Genomic DNA, 11849 nt, shown 5'->3' with positions numbered 1-11849 from the left:
TAGGAGCCAGGACTCCTGGGTTCTGTTGCTGGCTCATACCCGCCCCCCCTCGGTACTTAAAGGGCCCTGTTTGCATTTCAGCCCTATGTGCTTGGCCTGCCTTTGTCCCCAGCTGCAGGGTCTTCACCCCCCCACGCCCGCTCAGATGGGGCCAGGGGGTGGGGTGAGAACTACACATCCCATGGGGCATTGCAGCACCCAGCCTCTGGGTCCCTACTCCCCACATCCCTGCCGGACCTCTTCTTAAAGGGACCCTGCGCCCAGCCCTCCTGCTCCCCCCTCCCCAGCCCCCGCTGCCTGCCCTCAGCAGCCCCTCGGGCTGGTCTCTGTCCCGTGCTGGGGCAGCTGTGTATATATTTACAGATGTGTGGTCGGGGTGGGGGGGGAGTTGGGGTCGGGCCCCCAAGGCTGCCCCCCTGCTTGCTGTATAAAGCCTGTGGGACTCCCGCGCCCGCCCATCACACACACACACACACACACCTCGTGTACATAGTTGTAATATATGGGGGGGGGAACCCTACACAAAATAAAAATTATACTGAAGACTATATTTAAAAACCAATCTTAAAGCCGCTTGGGGGGGAGGAGCTGCATGCTGGTAAAAATAACCCCCCACCCGCGCGCCCGTGGTGTTCACCCTGCCCCCCCCCGAAGTGTCCGGCCCCCACGTTTCTACCTTTTGCATGGGTTGGTTTGTACAAATTTACATTAAAAAGGAGAAAACGAAACCCGAAGTCAGCGTGATGTGTGTGGGGGGTCGTCTTGGGGGCGGGGGGGGCGGCCAGGAGGGAGTTTGGGAGGAAATGCCCCTCCCCCTCCAGCGGGGCCTGCGGAACTGCCCGCCACTGGGCGGCCCCGGACCCGGCGGGATTCGCTGCTGCTGGGCGGGGGGGGCTGGATCCGGGCGGGGGGGACACGTGTCACCCCCCCCGGGATAAGATGGGGGGAGGGGAGGTCTTCGCCCTGGGGACCCAGGAGTCCGGGAGGGGGGGGAGGGGCTGCGTCCTTCCACCCTGTCACCCCTCCCCCCTGTGCTGGGGGGGGCCCTGCCCTGCGCCTCCCCTTTAAGTGGGGGGGAGGAGGGGCCTGAATTGCCCCTGTACGCCCCCCGCCGCGATTATTTGTCGGCCGACGCGCCTCCCCTTTAAGGCGGCCGGGTAGTAATTCCCTTTAAGGGCGCGCGGGGTCCGCGGGCAGCGACGCGCCCCTTTAAGAAGCCGGGGGGGGGGGGGGGGGGGGTTTTTTGCCCTCCGACATCGCGCGCCTTTAAGGCGGGCAGGGCCGGGCGCTTCCGGGTGCGGCGGTGACGCGGCGGTGACGCAAGCGGAAGGGGCGGGGCGCGGCGCCATGGCGGAGCTGGACTTGCTGGGCTCCATCCTCAGCGCCATGGAGCGGCCGCCCGGCCTGGGCGACCAGGAGACGCGGCGCCGCGCGCGAGGTCAGGGGTCAGGGGGCGGGGCCGCCGGGGCGGGGGGGGCGGGGAGCGGGAGACCCCCTGGCCCCGCCCACCGGCCCCTGTGTCAGAGCCCCGCCCACCGCCCCTGGCCCCGCCCACCCGGACACAGCCCCGGCCCCGCCCCACGGCCACTGGCCACGCCCACCGGGCCAGAGCCTCACCCCGTGGCCCCGCCCACCACCCCAGGACACAGCCCCCCCATCCCCCTCCCCCCGTGTCAGAGCCCCACCCAGCACCCCTGGCCCCACCCAACGGGACAGGACCTGCCCTGTAGCTCCCCCCCGCTAAGCCCCGCCCACCGCCTCATGGCCCCGCCCCCTGGACAGAACCCCGCCCCAAGGCCCCATCTCAGAGCCCCGCCCTGTAGCCCCCCCCCGCTAAGCCCCGCCCAGTGCCTCATGGCCCCGCCCCCTGGACAGAACCCCGCCCCAAGGCCCCATCTCAGAGCCCCGCCCTGTAGCTCCCCCCGCTACGCACCGCCCAGCGCCTCATGGCCCCGCCCCCTGGACAGAACCCCGCCCCAAGGCCCAATCTCAGAGCTCCGCCCTGTAGCTCCCCCCCCGCTAAGCCCCGCCCAGCGCCTCATGGCCCCGCCCCCTGGACAGAACCCCGCCCCAAGGCCCCATCTCAGAGCCCCGCCCTGTAGCTCCCCCCCGCTAAGCCCCGCCCAGCGCCTCATGGCCCCGCCCCCTGGACAGAACCCCGCCCCAAGGCCCCATCTCAGAGCCCCACCCTGTAGCTCCCCCCCCGCTAAGCCCCGCCCAGCGCCTCATGGCCCCGCCTCCTGGACAGAACCCCGCCCCAAGGCCCCATCTCAGAGCCCCGCCCTGTAGCCCCCCCGCTAAGCCCCGCCCAGCGCCTCATGGCCCCGCCCCCTGGACAGAACCCCGCCCCAAGGCCCCATCTCAGAGCCCCGCCCTGTAGCTCCCCCCCGCTAAGCCCCGCCCAGTGCCTCATGGCCCTGCCCCCTGGACAGAACCCCGCCCCAAGGCCCCATCTCAGAGCCCCGCCCTGTAGCTCCCCCCGCTACGCACCGCCCAGCGCCTCATGGCCCCGCCCCCTGGACAGAACCCCGCCCCAAGGCCCAATCTCAGAGCTCCGCCCTGTAGCTCCCCCCCCGCTAAGCCCCGCCCAGCGCCTCATGGCCCCGCCCCCTGGACAGAACCCCGCCCCAAGGCCCCATCTCAGAGCCCCGCCCTGTAGCTCCCCCCCGCTAAGCCCTGCCCAGCGCCTCATGGCCCCGCCTCCTGGACAGAACCCCGCCCCAAGGCCCCATCTCAGAGCCCCGCCCTGTAGCCCCCCCCCGCTAAGCCCCGCCCAGCGCCTCATGGCCCCGCCCCCTGGACAGAACCCCGCCCCAAGGCCCCATCTCAGAGCCCCGCCCTGTAGCTCCCCCCCGCTAAGCCCCGCCCAGCGCCTCATGGCCCCGCCTCCTGGACAGAACCCCGCCCCAAGGCCCCATCTCCGAGCCCCGCCCTGTAGCCCCCCGCTAAGCCCCGCCCAGCGCCTCATGGCCCCGCCCCCTGGACAGAACCCCGCCCCAAGGCCCCATCTCAGAGCCCTGCCCTGTAGCCCCCGTTTTCCGCCCGGTCACCATGGCCCTCACCCCTCTGGGGAGGGTCTTCCAACACCACCCCCCGAACCCATATGGCCCTGACCTCGGGGGAGGGCTGTTATAAGGGCCAGGCTATAAATAGACATGGGGCTGGGGGAGGGTTGCTGTAGAGACTGGGCTATAAATAGACAGGAGATGGGGGATGGGCGCTATATAGACCGGTCTATATATAGGACCCGACCCGCCTGGTGTTCACGGTCAGGCTGGCAGCGCTGATGGTTCCCGGCTCTGCATCGACCCTGGTGCCCTCCGGCTCCAGGACCCCCCATGCGTCAGGTCCAGGACCCCACCGGTCGCTACGGGAGGCCTTATGGACTAAGCAAGGCAGGAGAGACAGACCCTGCCCTGCCCGACTCTGGAGCTGGAGCTCTCAGCATCAGCAGGGGACCCCATGCCCCCCCGAGCCAGGGAGAGAACCCAGGAGTCCTGGCTCCCAGCCCCCCTGCTGTAACCCACCAGCCCCCACTCCCCTCCCAGAGCCGGGGAGTGAACCCAGGAGTCCTGGCTCCCAGCTCCCCTGCTCTGACCCACCAGCCCCCACAACCCTCCCAGAGCCGGGGAGAGAACCCAGGAGTCCTGGCTCCCAGCCCTCCCTGCTCTAACCCAGCAGCCCCCACTCCCCTCCCAGAGCCGGAGAGAGAACCCAGGAGTCCTGGCTCCCAGCCCCCCTGCTCTGACCCACCAGCCCCCACTCCCCTCCCAGAGCCGGAGATAGAACCCAGGAGTCCGGGCTCCCACCCCCTCCCCGCTCTGTCCCCCAGACCCTGAGCTGCTGTTTCTCTCACCCTGGCAGAACAAGCCGCCCGGCTGAAGAAGCTGCAGGAGCAGGAGAAGCGGCAGAAGGTGGAGTTCAGAAAGAGGGTGAGTGACCCACAGAGGCAACCATGGGGCCAGGTGGGAGCCGGCACCCCCTAGACCGGACATTGTCCTGCCCCATTCCCCGCCCCTGAGCTTTCCCTTCCGTCTCCCCTTGCAGATGGAGAAGGACGTATCCGATTTCATCCAGGACAGCGCACAGACCAAGAAGAAATTCCAGCCCATGAACAAGCTTGAACGCAGCATCCTGTGAGGCTCCGCGGGGGAGCGGGAGGGGAATGAGGGGAGGGGATCTCACTGCTGGGCAAGGGGTCCCCCGGTAACCGGCCGCCCTGCCCCAGAGGTGGCTGCATCTCAGCGCCAGGTGAGGGGTCCCTGGGTAACTGGCCGCCCCGCCCCAGAGGTGGCTGCATCTCAGTGCCGGACGAGGGGTCCCTGGGTAACCGGCCGCCCTGCCCCAGAGGTGGCTGCATCTCAGCGCCAGACAAGGGGTCCCTGGGTAACTAGCTGCCCTGCCCCAGAGGTGGCTGCATCTCTGCGCCGGGCGAGGGGTCCCTGGGTAACCGGCCGCCCTGCCCCAGAGGTGGCTGCATCTCTGCGCCGGGTGAGGGGTCCCTGGGTAACCGGCCGCCCTGCCCCAGAGGTGGCTGCATCTCAGCGCTGGGCGAGGGATCTTTCGGTTCAGCCCCTGGAGCTTTTGCTCCATGTGTCAGTAAATCAAGTTCTCCCCTTGCTCGCGCCCCAGACACGACGTGGTGGAAGTGGCCGGCCTGACGTCCTTCTCCTTCGGTGACGATGAGGAGAGTCGTTATGTCATGATCTTTAAGAAGGTGAGCGACACCCCCCTGCCCCGCCCCACCCCCTGTTCTTTCAGAACCGCGGAGAGAACCCAGGAGTCCTGGCTCCCAGCCCCCCTGCTCTAAGCACCAGCCCCCACTCCCCTCCTAGAGCCAGGGAGAGAACCCAGGAGTCCTGGCTCCCAGCCCCCCTGCTCTGACCCACCAGCCCCTACTCCCCTCCCAGAGCCGGGGAGAGAACCCAGGAGTCCTGGCTCCCAGACCCCCTGCTCTAAGCACCAGCCCCCACTCCCCTCCCAGAGCCGGGGAGTGAACCCAGGAGTCCTGGCCCCCAGCCCCCCTGCTCTAACCACCAGCCCCCACTCCCCTCCCAAAGCCGGGGAGAGAACCCAGGAGTCCTGGCTCCCAGCCCCCCCTGCTCTAACCACCAGCCCCCACTCTCCTCCCAGAGCCGGGGAGAGAACCCAGGAGTCCTGGCTCCCAGCCCCCCCTGCTCTAACCACCAGCCCGCACTCCCCTCCCAGAGCCGGGGAGAGAACCCAGGAGTCCTGGCTCCCAGCCCCCCCTGCTCTAACCACCAGCCCCCACTCCCCTCCCAGAGCCGGGGAGAGAACCCAGGAGTCCTGGCTCCCAGCCCCCCTGCTCTAACCACCAGCCCGCACTCCCCTCCCAGAGCCGGGGAGAGAACCCAGGAGTCCTGGCTCCCTCGCGCTGTGGGGCTGGGGCTCAGGTGGGGACAGCGTGCGGGAAGCCCTTGGGGCCGTGGGGTTGCTCACGCTTTGCCCCCTCTCCCCCAGGAGTTCGCCCCGTCGGACGAGGAGCTGGAGGCCTATCGCTGTGGGGAGGAATGGGACCCACAGCGGGCCGAGGAGAAACGCCGCCTCAAGGTGTGTGGGGGGACCCCCCCGGGCTGTGCTGGGAGGGATTTGGGGGGGCTGGGGCATCTCGCCCCCTGTCTGTCCTTGGGTGGGCAGGACTGTGTGGAGGGGGGGGTCTTCCCCATGGGCGGGGCTGAGGTGTCACTGCTCTGTCTGTGGGGGCGTGTCTTTCTCTGGGTGGGCGGGGCCAAGGTCTCACCTGCTCTCTGTAGGGGGCGTTTCTTTGGGTGGGCGGGGCCAAGGTCTCACCACCTCTCTGTAGGGGGCGTGTCCTTATTTGGGTGGGTGGGGCCAGGGACTCACCTCCTCTCTGTAGGGGGCGTGTCCTTATTTGGGTGGGTGGGGCCAGGGACTCACCTCCTCTCTGTAGGGGGCGTGTCTTTCTTTGGGTGGGTGGGGCCAAGGTGTCACCTCCCTTCTGTAGGGGGCGTGTCCTTATTTGGGTGGGTGGGGCCAGGGTCTCACCTCCCCTCTGTAGGGGGTGTGTCTTTGGGTGGGCGGAGCCAAGGTCTCACCTCCCCTCTGTAGGGGGTGTGTCTTTCTCTGGGTGGGTGGGGCCTAGCAGCATGGATGGGTGGGGCTGGGGCATGTCCCCTTGTGTCCCCCCCGGCTCATGCCCCCGTCCCCCCCCAGGAGCTGGCTCAGAGGGAGGCAGAGCAGGAGGCGCTGAGGGGCCCGGCTGTGGTGAACCCCAACACCGACTACAAGGACAAGTACAGTCACCTCATCGGCAAGGAGGCGGCCAAGGACGCCGCCCACACCATGCAGGCCAACAAGGCGTACGGCTGCGGTGAGTGCCGGCCCGGACGCCTGGGTTCTCTGCCTGGGGCTGCTGGGTCAGAGCAGGGGGGAGTTGGGAGCCAGGACTCCTGGGTTCTCCCCCCAGCTCTGGGAGGGGAGTGGGGGCTGGTGGGTTAGAGCAGGGGGGGCTGGGAGCCAGGACTCCTGGGTTGTCCCCCCGGCTCTGGGAGAGGAGTGGGGGCTGGTGGGTCAGAGCAGGGGGGCTGGGAGCCAGGACTCCTGGGTTCTCTCCCCGGCTCTGGGAGGGGAGTGGGGGCTGGTGGTTAGAGCAGGGGGCTGGGAGCCAGGACTCCTGGGTTCTCTCCCCAGCTCTGGGAGGGGAGTGGGGGCTGCTGGGTCAGAGCAGGGGGGCTGGGAGCCAGGACTCCTGGGTTCTCTCCCCGGCTCTGGGAGGGGAGTGGGGGCTGGTGGTTCAGAGCAGGGGGGGCTGGGAGCCAGGACTCCTGGGTTCTCTCCCCGGCTCTGGGAGGGGAGTGGGGGCTGGTGGTCAGAGCAGGGGGGCTGTGAGCCAGGACTCCTGGGTTCTCTCCCCGGCTCTGGGAGGGGAGTGGGGGCTGGTGGTGACAGCAGGGGGGGCTGGGAGCCAGGACTCCTGGGTTCTCTCCCTGGCGCTGGGAGGGGAGTGGGGGCTGGTGGGTTAGAGCAGGGGGGCTGGGAGCCAGGACTCCTGGGTTCTCTCCCCGGCTCTGGGAGGGCAGTGGGGGCTGGTGGGTTAGAGCAGGGGGGCTGGGAGCCAGGACTCCTGGGTTCTCTCCCCAGCTCTGGGAGGGCAGTGGGGGCTGGTGGGTGAGAGCAGGGGGGCTGGGAGCCAGGACTCCTGGGTTCTCTCCCCGGCTCTGGAAGGAGAGTGGGGGCTGGTGGTTAGAGCAGGGGGGGTGGGAGCCAGGACTCCTGGGTTCTCTCCCTGGCTCTGGGAGGGGAGTGGTGGCCGATGGGTCAGAGCAGGGGGGGGCTGGGAGCCCGGACTCCTGGGTTCTCTCCCCGGCTCTGGGAGGGGAGTGGGGGCTGGTGGGTGAGAGCAGGGGGGCTGGGAGCCAGGACTCCTGGGCTCTCTCCCCGGCTCTGGGAGGGAAGTGGGGGCTGGTGGATTAGAGCAGGGGGGGTTGGGAGCCAGGACTCCTGGGTTCTCTCCCCGGCTCTGGGAGGGCAATGGGGTCTAGTGGGTCAGAGCAGGGGGGGGCTGGGAGCCAGGACTCCTGGGTTCTCTCCCCGGCTCTGGGAGGGGAGTGGGGGCTGGTGGTTAGAGCAGGGGGGGTTGGGAGCCAGGACTCCTGGGTTCTCTCCCTGGCTCTGGGAGGGGAGTGGGGGCTGGTGGGTCAGAGCAGGGGGGGCTGGGAGCCAGGACTCCTGGGTTCTCTCCCTGGCTCTGGGAGGGGAGTGGTGGCCGATGGGTCAGAGCAGGGGGGGGCTGGGAGCCAGGACTCCTGGGTTCTCTCCCCGGCTCTGGAAGGAGAGTGGGGGCTGGTGGTTAGAGCAGGGGGGGTTGGGAGCCAGGACTCCTGGGTTCTCTCCCTGGCTCTGGGAGGGGAGTGGTGGCCGATGGGTCAGAGCAGGGGGGGGCTGGGAGCCAGGACTCCTGGGTTCTCTCCCCGGCTCTGGGAGGGGAGTGGGGGCTGGCGGGTGACAGCAGGGGGGGCTGGGAGCCAGGACTCCTGGGTTCACTCCCCGGCTCTGGGAGGGGAGTGGGGGCTGACGGGTGACAGCAGGGGGGGCTGGGAGCCAGGACTCCTGGGTTCACTCCCCGCTCTCCTGTCCAGTTCCCGTGGCGAACAAGCGGGACACGCGCTCCATCGAGGAGGCCATGAACGAGATCCGGGCGAAGAAGCGGCTGCGGCAGAGCGAAGACGAGGGGCCGGGCGGGGCCGGGACCTCCTAGTGCTGCAGGGGGGCGTCCTGCCCCAAGTGGTGGGGGCAGGGAGCAGATCTCAGGGACTGACCCCAGACCTGCTGCTGTGTGTGAACCTTGCTTGGGGCATCCCGACTGGCGGGGGGGTAGGGGCTGCCCTGCCCCCCATGTACCTAGGTATCCCCTCCCCAGTATTTACCCGGTAGCCTAGGAGTGATTTTAGGTTTTCACTTGGGGGCAGGGGCATATTTTAAGTGATTTTGTTTGGAATTGTTTTTTGTCTCCAGCTCGGGGAGGGGGTGCTGTGAACAGGGGGAGGGGAGCCCCCAGCGGGGGTGGGGGGAGAATCTATTTTTGGGGTGAGGTGGGGAATAGAGATCTGGGTGCAGTGTCGCTTTCCCCCACCAGAGGGCGCCGGGGGCCGCTGAACAGGCTGCAGCATCCCACTTCTGCCACCAGAGGGCACTTGTCAGATGGGGGGGTCACCATCTCCCCCCATGTCTCACCTCCCTCCCCCAGTCTTGGGGACATTAGACTACCCCTCCCCTTTCAAAGGGTTATGGGGAAAGGTCCTAGCTCCCCCCACAAGGAGGGTGACGGGGGCCCCCTAACCTGTGGGGGGCAGCATTGGGAATCCGGGGTTGGGGGAGAGGAAGGGACCCTGGTGTCTCTGGGGTGGGGGAGAGGAATGAGGCTAGGATCTCTGCAGGGGGGGATCCCTGCCTGTGGGGTGGGGGGGCTGGCTGGGGGAGATTTTAACCTGTTCTCCTTGCTGGGAGCCCCTCAGCTAACGGGGGTGGGGGGGATTTGCTTGTTATTTAAGTGTAAATAGAATCAATCCCCACCGCTGCGGTGGGGGGGTGGCCACATCCCTGGTGATCCCCCCCCCCCCACTCCCAGCCATGTGTTGTGGGGTATGTGCCCCCCAGTGGGTGGTAATGAGGGGGGGCCGTAGGAGCAGCTGTATTGCCCCCAATAAACTCCTCTCTGTTTAATCACGATCAACGCGGCTCCTCCTGCCTGGGGGGGGGGGTTGGTGTGTGTCAGGTGCCCTGTACCGCACCCACTGGAGATTCCCCCTCCTGCACACAGTGCTGGGGCCAGCTGGGGTCAGGGTGCCAGGGGTCCCTGCAGGAACCGTTGGGACAAGAACGGCTACTGCTAAAGCCACTCCCTGCTCCCCCCACGGCATCCATTGCTCCCTTGTGGGGGGAGAACTCCTCTGTCCCTCCCCTCTTGCATCCCCGTCCCAGAGCCGGGGAGAGAACCCAGGAGTCCTGGCTCCCAGCCCCCCCTGCTCTGACCCACCAGCCCCCACTTCCCTTCCAAGCTGGGGAGAGAACCCAGGAGTCCTGGCTCCCAGCCCCCCGTGCTCTAACCCACCAGCCCCCATTCCCCTCCCAAGCTGGGGAGAGAACCCAGGAGTCCTGGCTCCCAGCCCCCCCTGCTCTGACCCACCAGCCCCCACTCCCCTCCCAGAGCCGGGGAGAGAACCCAGGAGTCCTGGCTCCCAGCCCCGCTGCTCTGACCCACCAGCCCCAACTCCCCTCCCAGAGCCAGGGAGAGAACCCAGGAGTCCTGGCTCCCAGCCCCCCCTGCTCTAACCACCAGCCCCCACTCCCTTCCCAGAGCCGGGGAGAGAACCCAGGAGTCCTGGCTCCCAGCCCCCCCTGCTCTGACCCACCAGCCCCCACTCCCCTCCCAGAGCCGGGGAGAGAACCCAGGAGTCCTGGCTCCCAGCCCCACCTGCTCCGACCCCCCAGACTCCCCAGAAGTTAGACTGAACCCAGGCGTCCGGGCCCCAGGGAAAGAACCACACCCAGTCGCTGTGTCCCCAGGTGCCTTTATTCAGAGCTTGGCCCCCCAGCCGCCGTGGGAAGATGGGGCTGGACCCGGTGGCGCTGGCACTCGCTGGTCACATCGTGCTGTCCTACGGGGAGCCCTGTTGCTGAGGGTTCAGGCCGTGCCCTGTCCCTCCGGTGCCGCCCCCGGCTGTGGGGCAGGGCGGTGCCGCCGCTGGGGGGTGCGGCTGGGGGGCGCGGCCGGGGGGCTCACTTGGCCAGGGGGTTCCTGAACTTCCGCCCGGCGAAGTGAGCTTTGTCGCCCAGGGCCTCCTCGATCCTGGGGGGAGACAAGGTGGGGGGTGAGCTCAGGTGGGCCGCGGACAGGGCCCCTGCCTCATTCCCTGCCCCCTGAGCCAGCCAGTCCCCGCCCTGGGGCCGGGTGGGAGCTGGTGCCCCCCTAGAGGGGACAGGCCCCTGCCCCATTCCCTGCCCCCTGAGCCAGCCAGTCCCTGCCCTGGGGCCGGGTGGGAGCCAGCGCCCCCCAGAGGGGACAGGCTCCTGCCCCATTCCCTGCCCCCCTGAGCCAGCCAGTCCCTGCCCTGGGACCGGGGGGGAGCCGGCGCCCCCTAGAGGGGCCAGGCCCCTGCCCCATTCCCTGCCCCCCTGAGCCAGCCAGTCCCTGCCCTGGGGCCGGGTGGGAGCCGGCGCCCCCAGAGGGGACAGGCCCCTGCCCCATTCCCTGCCCCCCTGAGCCAGCCAGTCCCTGCCCTGGGGCCGGGTGGGAGCCGGCGCCCCCCCCAGAGGGGACAGGCCCCTGCCCCATTCCCTGCCCCCCTGAGCAAGCCAGTCCCTGCCCTGGGGCCGGGTGGGAGCCGGCGCACCCCAGAGGGGACAGGCCCCTGCCCCATTCCCTGCCCCCCTGAGCAAGCCAGTCCCTGCCCTGGGGCCGGGTGGGAGCCGGCGCCCCCCAGACGGGACAGGCCCCTGCCCCATTCCCTGCCCCCTGAGCCAGCCAGTCCCTGCCCTGGGGCCGGTGGGAGCCGGCACCCCCCAGAGGGGACAGGCCCCTGCCCCATTCCCTGCCCCCGAGCCAGCCAGTCCCTGCCCTGGGGCCGGGTGGGAGCCGGCGCCCCCTAGAGGGGACAGGCCCCTGCCCCATTCCCTGCCCCCTGAGCCAGCCAGTCCCTGCCCTGGGGCCGGGTGGGAGCCGGCGCCCCCCAGAGGGGACAGGCCCCTGCCCCATTCCCTGCCCCCCTGAGCCAGCCAGTCCCTGCCCTGGGGCCGGGTGGGAGCCAGCGCCCCCTAGAGGGGTCAGGCCCCTGCCCATTCCCTGCCCCCCTGAGCCAGCCAGTCCCTGCCCTGGGGCCGGGTGGGAGCCGGCGCCCCCTAGAGGGACAGGCCCCTGCCCCATTCCCTGCCCCCCGAGCCAGCCAGTCCCTGCTCTGGGGCCGGGTGGGAGCCGGCGCCCCCTAGAGGGGACAGGCCCCTGCCCCATTCCCTGCCCCCCTGAGCCAGCCAGTCCCTGCCCTGGGGCCGGGTGGGAGCCGGCGCCCCCTAGAGGGGACAGGCCCCTGCCCCATTCCCTGCCCCCCTGAGCCAGCCAGTCCCTGCCCTGGGGCCGGGTGGGAGCCGGCGCCCCCCAGAGGGGACAGGCCCCTGCCCCATTCCCTGCCCCCCTGAGCCAGCCAGTCCCTGCCCTGGGGCCGGGTGGGAGCCGGCACCCCCTAGAGGGGACAGGCCCCTGCCCCATTCCCTGCCCCCCTGAGCCAGCCAGTCCCTGCCCTGGGACCGGGGGGGAGCCGGCGCCCCCTAGAGGGGCCAGGCCCCTGCCCCATTCCCTGCCCCCCTGAGCCAGC

At 69.6% G+C, this 11849-nt stretch overlaps 1 protein-coding gene across 1 annotated transcript; it reads left to right on the top strand.

Moving 5' to 3' along the window:
* The first annotated feature begins 1330 nt into the window (after nt 1-1330).
* On the top strand, nt 1331-9210 carry SPAG7 (sperm associated antigen 7). The gene is made up of 7 exons (XM_030546954.1): nt 1331-1438; nt 3865-3932; nt 4048-4136; nt 4633-4717; nt 5482-5571; nt 6196-6352; nt 8121-9210. Exons 1-7 carry the CDS (start codon nt 1348-1350, stop codon nt 8237-8239), a joined length of 699 nt encoding a protein of 232 aa, XP_030402814.1. The 5' UTR covers nt 1331-1347; the 3' UTR covers nt 8240-9210.
* Nucleotides 9211-11849: the final 2639 nt, after the last annotated feature.

Source organism: Gopherus evgoodei, unplaced genomic scaffold (assembly GCF_007399415.2).
Source record: "Gopherus evgoodei ecotype Sinaloan lineage unplaced genomic scaffold, rGopEvg1_v1.p scaffold_51_arrow_ctg1, whole genome shotgun sequence".
Classification (NCBI taxonomy): domain Eukaryota; kingdom Metazoa; phylum Chordata; order Testudines; family Testudinidae; genus Gopherus; species Gopherus evgoodei.
Note: the sequence above shows the minus strand (reverse complement) of the source record. Positions and strands in the feature narration are given on the sequence as shown.